This window comes from Epinephelus moara, chromosome 7 (assembly GCF_006386435.1).
Source record: "Epinephelus moara isolate mb chromosome 7, YSFRI_EMoa_1.0, whole genome shotgun sequence".
Lineage (NCBI taxonomy): Eukaryota > Metazoa > Chordata > Actinopteri > Perciformes > Serranidae > Epinephelus > Epinephelus moara.
Genome location: NC_065512.1, coordinates 35,863,290 through 35,877,136, shown reverse-complemented (window position 1 = coordinate 35,877,136; position 13,847 = coordinate 35,863,290). Strand labels below are relative to the sequence as shown.

The following is a 13,847-nucleotide window of genomic DNA, read 5'->3' as shown; positions in this document are numbered from 1 at the left end:
ATTCTCAACATGCAGAATTCCCACGGGGATATTGTAGTATGAATGGTGTAACATTTATAGGTATAATTTGTTTACCTTACATTATGTGATTGCCTAGGGGGGCAATTTCAATGCTATTTCTGATCTTTCCTCACTGACTCCTGACCAGCAGCTTTCGGAAAAGACTGAATGCTTCTTTTTCACTTTCCTAGTGATACTTTTCTAATAATGTTATTGTTGGTCAAATTAATTTGTAATTTTACAATTTTAGGTTCGTAAGAAAATTACAATGGAAACTGGAATCTGACTTTATAACTGTATTAAGTTTAAAAAAGAGAGCCAGTAGATGTCCAATGTAGTTGCTGTATGTTTGCAGGCCAGGTGGACAGGTTTGTGAGGAACTCCCTCTACAGGGGCTCCCTGACTCAGAGGAACCCAGTGGCCAAGCCCAAGACCAGGGCTACCTGTGCGGTATGACCCCACTCTACGGTGCTGGGTGCAGTGAAGAGTTCAGTTCCAATATTATGTAGCTTCCATTTGTGAAAAAAAGTCATCTACACTGTCAAAAGTGTTTATAGCAACAAACAAAAAAAAACAGTTGGGATTGTCTGTCTTAAAAATATTAAACGTCTAGAAGTTATACATTTTAGGAAATACATTTATGCACTTTCTTGCTGAGAGTTAAGTGAGAAGATCAATAGCAATCTCATGTTTGCAAGTTAAGTAGTGAGCTAGAGCCATGGGCGATTAGCTTAGCTTTGCATAAATACTGGAGACGGGGAAAAAGCTAGCCTGATTCTTTCCAAAGGTACAAAAATCTGCTTACAAACTCACTAATTAACACATGATGGCCCTGACACACCATGGTTGGGTCAATCTCCCTAGTTTTTGTGATGTGTCCCGCAGCAGCAATTCAGCATGTTGAATCAGCGGTGAAGTCTTCGGACACCGACAGTGACAGAAAGTCTAATTGGCAGTTTAGTGTAGAGCAAAGAAATGGCCAAAGTCGAAGTTGTTATATTAGATAACATTGTTTTTTAGCCGTTAAGCTCTTTTGCATAAGCGGTTTGGAATTGTTTGTGTTGTTGTCCACAGGCATGGTGAATATCCTTTGTTCTTTGAACACTGGGTTGTGTTGTTAATGTGTTAACTATCAAACTAGCATCTTGAGGCCGTCCTGTCATGCTTTCTGATTCCCTTTTTAAATGACGACCACAGACTACCCCTGCCTGCTGCTATGGAGAGTTATTTCCTCTCACCTAGCGGCAGAACGTACGTGTAAGTTGGCCATTGGCTGTAGTCTTTGTGGTGTGTTTAAATGCAACTTTTTGGCGGAGACACAGGCAACATGAGGCTACGCAACAGTTAGCCTTTATCTCCACTGGTTCTTTGATGTTGGTTTGGTGAGTCTGGGCCTTTAAGAAGTCCAAGAAATTACTGCCCACAGCCAAGACATAGTTCAGCAAATAACCCCCCCTTTACGCCACTACCTGTTCTCATACTGTGCTTACAACCAGTAAGAAAGTGAGCTTTAGAGTTGCTGTTATCACATTTTGCTACCTTCGGATTTAGCCAGGCTAGCTGTTTCAAGTCTTTAAGCTAAGCTAATTGGCTGCTAGTTGTAGCCTTCTCTTATCTCTTGGCAAGAAAGCAGATAAATGTATTTCCCAAAATTTCACACCATTCCTTCAAAATTATTTTTAAAAATGGTTCTTTTGTTGGAAACGAACTCTTCATTTACTGGTTACACTGGGCTTTGCCATCTTCTATCTGTGGATCGCCTGATTATTCATTTCCAGTCAAGCTTTGTAGAGGTTTTAGAGAATTGTCTTTTATTTTCTTTTTGCTTCTTCTGTTTCAATCGAATATACTAATTCTGTGCAATTCTTCCATTATTGAAAATGTATGTTTTTACTTTTACACAAGCTCTTAAATAATTACCATGTGCAGACGCTTGAGTGTTTTGTTTTGCCTGACTTCAAATAAAGCAGTGCATGAATCCTGCCAAAAGAACGAAGAAACATGACAAGTTAAATTAGATTGAGGAAAAAAACAATAGTATTAAGAAAATGAAAACTATATGGCTGTTTACTGTTACCTTAAATAGCCTGTGTACGTGCTTTTAGCTTATGAGAATTTAAAACACATGTGCTTGCATCCCACAGTCTGTATGGGCGTCACTGATTTGACTGCCAAGATTTATGAAAAGTATTTACGGTTAATGATACAGATTTGAAAGACAGCCATGCAATATATGTCTCAGGTGTATCGTGTTAAAAAAGAAATTCTCTCAACTCTAACTGAAGCACTTTTTGCAATTCTTAAACTTTTATTGGCCAAATGCAACAAGAACATTGTTGTCTTGGTGCTAAGCTGTGGTCCAGTCTTCAGCAATGGAGAGCAAAGCTACAGCTTTACAGTAGTTCTTTGTTAAATGAGAGCTTTCATTTTTCTTTGATTATCACTATCTGTTTAGTATTCATCATCCTCTCTACACATATATTTTAAGAAGAAATATTGAATAGAGTTGATTTAATGTGCTTTAAATGTGTTGACAATTTCCTGTTAGTTTGTTTTCTTTAGCCTGAGTAATCATTCACACCTGTCACATCTCAGACAATGACTTATAAGTCATCAACAGACACACAAAGACATTCTAGTCTTATTCTACCTCCTGTTGTGTTTGTTTGTGCCTCATTTGCTATGAATGATTTCACAGCTGACGAAAATCATTAACCCAATCAAAGCATGACATCACTGATTATCTAATTATTAAACAGCCAATCATTGTCTTTTTCTGTCTGTCTCTGTCTGTTTGCAGAAACCAGTAATGACGCAGGGCTCATGAGGAGGAGGCTGAGCATTATATGACTGACGAGTTTTTCTGGTGACAACATTTATTACAGTTTGTCATAAACTGCAATTGGAATGAAAGAGATTCAGAGATTGTCAGCTGGGATGGGAGTGCTTGCATTTATATTTAAAATGTTTCTGTGTTATTTTATTGGGATAGATCCATACCCTATTGATATTATATGCTGGAGTGATACATGATATGCACTAACTTTGCTAGATATAAATCTTAGTTTGCACTTATGATTTGCATACATTAACATCCAAGTTAATGCGTTCACCTTAAAGGGAAAGTTCTGTTTTTTTGAAGTGGGGTTGTATAGGTCACTTATCTATTGACAGTATATTACATACAGTAGATGTCAATCGGCACCCCCAGTTTAGAGAAGCAGGCTGGAGTCCAACATGAAAGCTAAGCAATGTACTGCTGTGGAGGAGTCAGAAACAAAACATATTTTAGCCGCCTAAAAAAATCCCACCTAATAAAAACAATATCAGTTTAAATGTGCACTATATTTAGAATATCTTCCCTACTTTACTTTAATGTCAGACGGTAACGGTAATATGAGGCCATTATATCACTGTCTTCAAAGCCAGCCAAAACAGTCATTTAACATTGCTGAACACAGGAGCTGCTGGTCTACCGCTGTTTCAGTCAGTTAGCTAGTTTGTGCTATTGTGTGACTTTGGTGTTTAGAGGGGTTAGTTCAGATTCGCCAAAGTCAAACAATAAGACAAATTGACTGATGCAGGCAGTGGTAGATCAGAAGCTACCGAGTTCAGCGAGCTAAAAATACTGTTTTTCTTGATAGAGTCTGGTGGCTTTGAAAGTATTTAATTGAAGCCATTGACAGCTTCCCCATCAGAGCAGGCTGTCTGACAGAAAAGTAAAGCAGTAAAAACATTCTCAATATAGCGTACACCTAAACGGATAATGATTTTTTGAGGTGGGACTTTATTTAAGGTGATGTTAAGGTGACCCCCATCCACAGCAGTACATTGCATAGCCTCCATGTTGGACTCCAGTCTGCTTCTCCAAACTGGGCATATGCTAACTGAAAAAACACTGACTATGGATAAGTACCCCATACAAGACCACTTCAAAAAATCTGAACTCTCCCTTTAATGTGCAAACACATATGCATTTGCAGTTGTAATCTGAAGTCCATAGGTATTTATTCTAATATTCACATGGTACAAATGAAAACATAAAACTAAATGAAATTGTTTCCAGATTAAAGCAACATGTTGAATTATGCTATTTGTAGCCATTCGGAATACAGTGCAATAAGAAACTACAAATCTGTTTGAAATACTTTTACATTTATTTTTCTTTTCTTATTTTAAACATTTTGTGATGTTTTGTTAATATCTTCAGAAATAGTTGTGAGGCTAAATTATCTGCATCATTTGAATGATATCATAGTTAGTACAGCAAGTTTCATAATGGCTAGTTAAAGTTATAGTGATGTATATGAATCAAATAAATATAGACATCAATGCACATTCCTTGTGAATACTATGGCACAATATCAAAATGGCATTTATGTTCAACTTTGAATTGTGTAATCTTTTCTTCTCTCTCATATTCATGTCATAAAAGCTTAAATGAAATTTTTTTTTATTATTGTCACCAGTGATTTAAATAGGAACTATTTGAAAGTTACTGGTGCAGATTACACATTTATAAATGTTTATGTTGTCAATGATAAAGGAATAGCCATATTTTTGATTTGAAGATGGTTTAATGATTTCCATTAGCTGTTTGCACATACAAACGGATGACAAACTAAAGAAAAAAACTAAATTAATGAAGAGCAGAGAAACACACAAATGCAGGAGCTTCCATGCAGGTTACAAAGAGTCACTAAATGGCAGTGATATAAATTGTATGGCCTTTGCAGTCACAGGATTTCCTGGAATTAGTCACCCATCTGTAGATGTTTAACATTGTATTCTCTTTTATTCTATTTTCAGTTAAAGCCTCACTTTCATTATATGTGTAATTCTAATTATGCAGATCGTTTGTCTCATTAGTATAATTAAATTATTTACAAACTTAACTGACACTGGCATTTTTTTTCTTTTTAACAACTAATGTAGTTATGACCTTGTGATCACAAATGTAACATCAAACAGCATTTTCTACCACAGTTCTTTCATGCATTTGTTTGCCATTGTTGACTCTTCCTGCAGCAGAACTGAGATATCTCTTTCAAATCATGCTTTTGTTGTTGACACAGTCTTGGCAGCTTCCAATAGCATTCATTCGTGCCTGTTGGGGTTCCTTGGCCTGGGATCAGTACAGAGTCTTCTTCTTATTTATATGTATTTTTAATTTTAGTTGTTGGTTGTCATGCCTTTACATGACTGAACATCCCTGTTTGATCCTTGTATAGGATCGCACCAGTGGGCACTCGACAGATGCTTTCAAGGTGCTTAACATAACAAGATTATTTTAAGAAATGGACATTCCAGAGAGGCTAATTTATAATACAGAAATGTTAAAATTGACATGCACAACATTTTCATATCCATAACATGAACTGACTCACAAAATATCTATCAATCATCCATTCTCACCTACTCTTCTGGGGCCAGGTCTGAGTGCAGCAGACTGAGCTAGGTACTCCAGATGTACCTCTCCCTAGCAACGCTTTCCAGTGCCCCCTGGAGGATCCCAAGATGTTCCTGGGTCAGATGACATTTATCATCCTATCTGCGTTTTCTGGGTTGACTACAGGGCCTCCTACCAGTTGGATATGCCTGGCAAACCCCCAACAGGAGGCATCCTGATAAGCTACCCAAACCACCTCAACTGGCCCCTTTCAACATGAAAAAGCAGCAGCTCTACTCTGATCTCCCTCTGGATGTCCAAGCTTCTTACCCTATCACTAAGGCTGAGCCCAGCGACCCTACAGAGGAACCTCATTTCCACCACTTGTATTCACAATCTCATTCTTTCAGTCACTACCCAAAGCTCATGGCCATCGGTAAGGGGGTTGGAACATAGATGGACCTGTAATTTGAGAGCTTTGCCTTCCAGCTCAGCTCCCTCTTTGCCATGGTAGTATAGTGCAATGCCCACATCACTGTTGATGCTGCACCAAACCGTCTGTCCATTTCATACTCTATTTTACCCCCACTCATGAACAAGACCCAGAGACACTTAAACCTCTATACTAGGGGCAGGAACTCTCTCCCAACCAAGACAGGGCAATCCACCATTTTCCAGGGCAGAACCATGGCCTCAGACTTGGAGGCACTTACTCTCTTCTTATACAATAATTGCATGGCTCAGTTTGCCAGAACTTCTTCGAGGCCAATCAAAAATCCTTCTCCAAAGCCCTTCCAACCTCCTCCCACAACCAGGTTTTGGCTTTGGCAACTGGTAAAGTTGCCACCCTTCTGGCCAATCGATATTTATCTGCTGCGTCAGGAGAGCCCTGAGCAAACTAAACCCAAAAGGCCTCCTTCTTCAGCGTGACGGCCTCCTTCAGGTGTCCACTAGCAGGTTATTAGGTTGCTGCCATGACAGGCACAACTTAAGCAGCCACCTCAGCAATGGAGGTTTTGAACATGGTCCACTCTTATTCCATGTCCCCTATGTCCCTGAGGACGCACGAAAAATTCTTCTGGATGTGGGAGTTGAAGACCTCATGAATAGGGGCCTCATGGTGTTCTGGTACCAATTACACCTATGAAGCACCTTCTGTTCAAACATGGTGTTCATTATGGCTAATCCATGACTAGCACAAAAGTCCAATAATCAAACACAACTCGGGTTCAGATCAGGCAGATTGTTTCTCCTAGTGACCACTCTCCAGGTTTCTCTATCGTTTGCTCATATGAGCGTTATCGTCCCCCAGAAGGACTATAGTGTCCTCAGTCGGTACCCTTTCCAGGACACCACCCAGAGACTCCAAGAAGGCCTGGTGCTCTGAGCTGCTGTTTGGTGCATAAGCAAGACCTCTTCTCATGGATTTGCAGTTGCAGGAGACCATCTTGTTACCCAGGGAGAACTCCAACACAGTGACACTCAGCCAGGACTTTGTAAGTACTCTCACACCCACCCGGCACCTCTTATCCTTGGCATCTCCAAAAACAGGTGAGAGTCCAGCCCCTCTCCAGGAGTTTGGTTCCAGGATATAAGCTACAGTTTAGGTTTATAAAAACTTTTGCCTCTATGAAAATATTTTTTTACTGGTTGAAATCTTTGGGCAGACAACAAGTTAAGTCAAGAAAATGCACCTTTTTGAAAAGCGAATGAGCACGAACGGCTGGACATAATTTAAATGTAACTTAATGTTTGGCGCGGGTTGGGTGCGGGTCTCTAAATTTTAGAAGATAATTACGTCGGGTGGGTGGCGGGTGGATGATTGATGAGTGCACGAGGATTCGGGTGCGCTCAAACGCCATCTGCGCATCTCTACCAGACAGGTAGTGTTTGACTGGGATGACTATGGGAAATGAAGAACAGAAATCACTGTTATAAAAAAATGTCCCTTTTCCAGTGTAAGCCAAGTCATAGGCTACACAGAGTGGGCAGCTCCATAAGGGAATACTGTGTATCACATATTGTTCTTTAGGAGTGGGTGACGTCAGCATATCAACACATTGCTGCCCCTCCTGCTGGAATAAAGATATGATGGAACAGCTGATAGATTATGACACCAGAACCTCAGAGGAACCACCTTATAAAGCAGGTGAGAAGTGGCTCAGAGACAATGCAGTCTTTCGTCTTTTAGTCTCACCACAGTAATTGCTTGTGTCCAGTCAGTGGGTTTTACAATAGGCTGTCCTGTCACACCTAGAAGAAGAGAAGGATTTCTCTGGTTCAGTCTTCATTCCTGTACCTATTCAGCTCCCGTGGTTTTTACATCAGGCAGCCAGTGAAGTTTGGCTCAGCAAACTATCCGACAAGGAATCTTCCAAACAGTAAGTCTTCAAATTTGTTCAATTTTCCTGTGAGATGCAAAATCAGATCAAATATTGTTAGGATCAGAAGAGATGCCTGTGAGGAGCCAGAAAGTCAATTCAAACAGTCTGCTGAGATTAAGAGGAAAAACTTCCTTAAAAAATGAGTGCATGAAAAATAATCCAAAGTAAAGACGATGCACATGACAAGCTACATTAAATGTTCCAGTGATTTGCTACTGTTGACACGATGATGTCTGTGATGGTAATTAAATGAAATTGATGAAAAAGTAAGGCTTTCTTATAATATACTTTATCAGTGGAGATCACAGATCAATCCAGTAATTATATTTCCTACATGTATCATCTCTGATGGTCCTCATTATGAGCGCCACACTGATATTTAACACTATGTTCTGGGTGTAGAAGTGACTGATTTTATGTTTGTTTTTTCTCTCCAGGTCGAGCTGCAATGAGGGTGTGTGCGGTACTGTGTGCTGTCTTGCTGCTGCTGAGTCAAGCCCTGAGTAGATCTCATCAAGCAGGTTCACTTATTACCAGAGGTGAGGGATCCCCTAACTCCTCCTCTTCCCATATTCTTAGTATGCTTTTCGTCACCACAATAGTAGTGGGCCAAATATTATAGCAGTTTTAACTATTAATAGTACTTACAAAGGATAGAGTATTATTATATCACGTTTTTGGGGTTAAGTTAGTTTTTTGGTTTGAGTTGGGACTACCATAGTTGGCTGGTATAATAAAGACAGTTTTTGAGACTTTTATGTAATGGAATCTGTTTTGTCTCTTCTTTCCATGTCCCTCCATTATCTGTGGTGTCCAGATGAAGACATCAATGCCTCCTGGTATACAAGCAGAGGGATCAGACCTGTGGGAAGGTTTGGTCGAAAAGCTGCAAGGAGAAATGAGCATCTGGCTTTCATTACAGCCGGATTTTACAAACCAACAGCTGAGACTGACAGCAATGTTTGGATTACACAGTGAAATTCTATGGATGATTGAGTATCTATTGTGTTCACATTTATTTCTAGTGTTCACATGGGTTTTGGTCATTTGGGAAGTTTCATTAAGGATGTAGAGGAGTGTTTGAAAAACATATTACAGGGTTTGACATTGATTGTACCTACTCTTAGCAGTCGAGCAACAGCTTCTGCTAAGGTATGGCAACACCACTTGGACAAACCACATGTCTACCTACACTGTAATACTAGAAGCAACAGTTTTAATGTTTTAATGTCAATTTGTTAAGTTTATTTAAGAGTATGATTAAAGTTGTTTTTATCATCAGTATATTGGGGGAAATTATTACTACCTAGCTCTGGTGCATCATGTGACCTGCAGTTTAAACTGCAGCTACCACACCAATAGGGAGACATCAGACACCACTTTTTGTTAGCCTTGCTAGCTTGCCTACTTCTATTGGATATCTTCATACTGTATAAAGATATACATAATAAGAGGAAAACACAGAATTGTCGTTAAAAGTGAGAAGTTTCAGCTTGGATATAATATTAAATCAGCTTTTTAAACCACATTTAAGAAATCCCTCCATAAGTAACCTCTTACTGGTTTACCTTAGTGCAGCATTTCATAACTTTACAGTCAAAAAACGTTAAATTAAATCAAGAATGAAGCATTAGTTGACTTTGCTCTGCATTATTCCAGTAATTCTTCAGTACTTCATGGTGCAAATCATCAGTGGTTTATTCTCACTTTGGTTGTATTTATAGCTCAACAGTTTAAAATGAAGCAAGGCTTGTCTGAGTTCATTCAAGGAGTCTGCACAACATCTGCAAAATCTGAAACAGCAGTACTGAAGGTTTTTATTCACAAGATTTATAGATTCATAATGACAACCAAATCATTTCACATGCATTTCATCTACTCAGCGTGAGGTGTTTCTTTGTTTCTGTGAGGCATCCAAACCAAACGAGGACCAGCGGCCCCTCAGGCCTTACAGGAGCTTGGTTTCAATCAGCACAATAAAGCCTTGTTTCAGTGACGATTATCATCTAAGATCCAGCAATGTTTTGAATCACTGGGCAGTAAAAAAGTCCACATTTGGAGCCATCCTGCAGAGAAAAGCTGTTTGTGTGTGTGTGTGTGTGTGTGTGTGTGTGTGTGTGTGTGTGTGTGTTCGCGGGATGGCGAAAACATGAGAGAATATTGTTCAAAGAGCAAGTGGCTGACTGCAGGGGAAGCAATCGCTTTATATGGAGGCTTCAGCCTGCCAAATGCAAACACAGATACCATTTTACCTATTGTCAGTGACGTCTTTTAAATCATGGTGGTATTAAATTATAGGGACACGTTTTGTATGATTTATGATTGTGGCTGTTGTGCACAGTGAGTTTAATCCAAAGCAGATTCTTTTGCTTCACATATTTACAAATCATTGTGAAGAGAAAAAAAACGTGCAACAGCAACACTTCCAGGTCTATGGAATACATAAAAAAAGAATCATGCAAATGTACTACAAACTGTCACTCCTGACTAGACCATTCCCCCCAAGATTATACTCCACCCTTCAGGCCTGTGACTCTCTTTTTCCTTTTCCAGCACAGTCTCACTCCAACCTCGTCACATACTAACGTTTGGTCGTGGTCTTTCCACGTATAAATATGACATGCAAACTACCCTGGGTGCGCTGGTTTTTGACATTCTAGGATGCGGTGTCAACTTCAGTCTGTTATATGCATTGGTTTTTAAAAAAAAAAATATTCTCCAGTTTTCACAGGAAACGTACAGTTTGCATGCAGGCTCTGTAAATGCAATACATTGGTACAACACTGCAAAATGGCCTTTTTTTTCTTTCAATAAACACATATGGTTACATTTAGCCAACATAGCTACATGTGGTTGGGTTTAGGAAAAAAGAGCAGGGTTTGGCTTTACTATCTTATGGGAAGCGAACACCGGCCTACCAGGTAAAGGTCGGTGGTTGTTGGGCCGATCCACCACCCCTTCTATCCGCCATACTCAGACTTTTGTCACCTTAATTCTTGTCACACTGCGTCTCCCCCTGATGCTGCCGGGCACTGTTAAACAATGACGACAAATGGCAGCATATCATCCCAGTGTGAAAGGACAGGCTTTTCTCGTCAGTGTCTGATGCCAATGACCAAATCAGAGGTATGGGCAGAGAGGCTAGCTAAACGTATCCTGACACCAGCTTCTCACTGTTTCAGATGGTATAACTTAAGGGCCAACACTAAGACAAAATGTGACACCCAGTAAAACTAGACGGTAGGTTTGTGTCTCACCTACAGTGCGTCTGTGACTCATTCACCCAGGTACAAATGAAATCATTTCCAACTCCAGACCTGCAGCACACAGCATGTTGTTACACACTGGAAATATTTTCAAAATCTGGACTGTTAAAATAGTTTTTTATTATAATCATTATTAACCTTGACGGAGTCTCCACTGTGTACAATAAAAAGGGAATTTGGACAACCACACTTAACTGCACGCTGCCTTGGGGATCTCCGCTCTGTTTGATCACAGGCAGGAGACACTGAATGAGGGTAATTGGTATCAGTTCAACATCTGGCATAGGCAGAGACTGAGGGGGTTGATCTTAAACCCACTGAGGAAAATCGCTGCAGCAAATAGAACTGTTGTTGATAGATCCCTGTTGCACACAACTGTAATACCAGTGACAAGGACTTAGGCCCCGATCACACATGAAGTGTTTAGCAGGTTGCCAAATGCAAGGGGCACAGCACTGTCTTTTTTTAAATTGAATGACACTGGTAAAAAAAAAACCCTGCTTGCTGTGTCTTTTTATTGTTGCCAGGCAACCACCCCATCACATCCTTACCTTCCTGTGTGATCAATCCTTTTTTGTTAAATTTCACAGTAAATAGTAGCTAGTTACTAAAATGGTCAGGCAGCGGGAACTTGCTCTAGCTCTGGTTGAAGGTGAGAGGCTGTCAGCAAATAGCTTGTTAGGCACAGGGAAACGGAGATCTGTGTGGTTACATGAGACCCTAAAAAAGAGGGTGGATAATGGGGAGTACCACCGGAGCGTCTCCTCTATGGTGGCAGTTTCCAGGCAGTTTTATAGCTCAGGGTATCAAGCAACCACAACCACCAGTTTCTCCTCCATTGTTTACCAACTATAAACTTGGTGTCATGAAAACCACAGAAGGCCCGCCTCTCACATCATCCAATTGGACAATGAGAAAAAAGATGATGAAAAAGGGATAATTGCGGATGCTTTTCTGCTCTGAGTTGAAGTTTTTTAAACTCAAGGGGTTCAGACCACTCTGGCAAAAATGCCAGGTGCCTAGAGTGCTGATATGTGAGACATGTAGCAACACAAAAATAACTAAAAAACATAACTTTTAGCCTTTCTTACTTATTGAATGTGAAGTAAAACACCTGAGAAAGTGTGTTCCTTGGTTAATCACCACAATGCAAATTGCAGGATAAATGCAGTGTTGTGCATTGGTCAGAAGAATCCACATATTCAGAATCTACAAGCCTTTTATTGATGTTTTGATGTACTTATACCCAGTGTTACCTAGTGCAGCTTTAAAATGGTGAAGACAGACAGAGAGACAGAACAAACAGTAATATGGCAGAGACAAAGGTTAGGGTCCAACTTTGCAGCAGGATGCAAAAGGATTGAATGTGTCTTTGCGATGCAGATCCACATGTGGTGTCTCCTGCCACTCTGACAAACCTCCCTGCTGCTCTCCAATACACTCATACACTCTGTGGGCTGAATGAGAACTTTGTTACTTAAGACACTCACTATTCAATACAAAGGAACGTGCAGACATTTTAGAAGCCTGGAGTTTAAAGTGTAAAAGAAAACTTGCAACTCAGACATAGTCTGAGACCATAGTTCATAGTTTTTATTTTGCCAATAACTGTGTGTAGATTATAGATGAAGAATAATTGTCCCCATGTTTGTATCTACTGCTCTCTAGTGGTAGATAAGGAATCTTTCTTTGGCTGTGGGGCCTTTGTTCCCAGAGATTAGTCTGCCAGGCAGACACGCTTCTTTCTCTAGTAAGATTAGGAGACCCTAAAAAACTAGTACAGTGGTTCCCAACTGGTGGGTTGCTGACATGCAAATGTGTTTGAAAAGTTTGTAAAAACACACTTCATTTTTCAGTACAGTGAATTTCCAGCACAGAGCTCTTATTTAGAAGGACTGTTTTCTGCTGTAGAGTAAGTGACTAACTGACAGTTACTTAAAAGAGACAGCAAACTAGCTCGATGACATGGTCAAATTTAAGTGCAATGCTGAATACATTAAACTGTGTGGACCTTGAACTAATGACTAAGGAAAAATCTGGACCCTATGGCCGGACCAATTGGAAACCACTGACTGGTGAAATATGCTGGTGCAAAACACAGCCTAAAAGCCAACATGGGAGGTTAAGTTCAGGCAATAAAAGTGTCAAAACATAAGATAAGATAAGCCTTTACTGATCTCCAGAGGGAAAATTCTGAACTTCTGAACTGCAGTTCCTTCAGCACCGTGACTTACCTACAGCTTTCAGCAGCTGGCTGATTTGATCCCCTGTCAGAGCTGATGTCTCTGCAAAGAATAAGCCCCTGTCATCAGCCAGACTCTGTCCTTCCTGTATGATGAGATAATTAAAGCAGAAATTGCGTGTGGTAGATTGAAATAAACAGTAAATGTGCATGTTAAAGAGGGACTGATTGAGATTAAGGTGATTTTCTGTGTATGTACCTGCACTGAGATTTGTCGATCCTGTTCCAGGTCTCCCTTGTTGCCTACAAGCCATATGACAGTAGATCCTGGGGTGTACTGTTTCTCAAGCTCTTTAAGCCACACTTGAGCTCTGATAAATGTCTCCTATGGTGACACAATCATACACAAGAATACACAACATATGGCAAGCCGTTTTAACATTTAATCGCTAGACTGGATATTCATTACTGATATCTGCAACATAATTTTGCCTAGTCAAAACTCTTATTCAAGATATCTGTAATTAGATTTTGCCTACTCAAAACTCTAATTACAGATATCTGTAATTCAGTTTTGACTAGTAAGATTCAAACTACTTTTGCCATTCATGTGTATGGGGTTTGTC

General features: G+C 39.9%; 2 protein-coding genes across 2 annotated transcripts in view; one reads left to right on the top strand and one right to left on the bottom strand.

Annotated features, from left to right (window-relative positions):
- Positions 1–4,866, top strand: part of mlphb (melanophilin b) — a 58,359-nt gene extending 53,493 nt beyond the window's left edge. The window contains exons 15-16 of the mRNA XM_050049900.1: positions 356–450; positions 2,801–4,866. Of these exons, the coding sequence (XP_049905857.1) occupies positions 356–450; positions 2,801–2,827 (122 nt within the window). The 3' untranslated portion in view covers positions 2,828–4,866. The remainder of the gene's footprint in view (positions 1–355; positions 451–2,800) is intronic.
- Positions 4,867–12,241: 7,375 nt separating this feature from the next.
- Positions 12,242–13,847, bottom strand: part of LOC126393049 (ras-related protein Rab-17-like) — a 6,046-nt gene continuing 4,440 nt past the window's right edge. The window contains exons 3-5 of the mRNA XM_050048889.1: positions 13,481–13,606; positions 13,274–13,367; positions 12,242–12,496 (exon numbers count right to left, since the gene is read on the bottom strand). Coding sequence (XP_049904846.1) covers positions 12,366–12,496; positions 13,274–13,367; positions 13,481–13,606 — 351 coding nt within the window. The 3' untranslated portion in view covers positions 12,242–12,365. The remainder of the gene's footprint in view (positions 12,497–13,273; positions 13,368–13,480; positions 13,607–13,847) is intronic.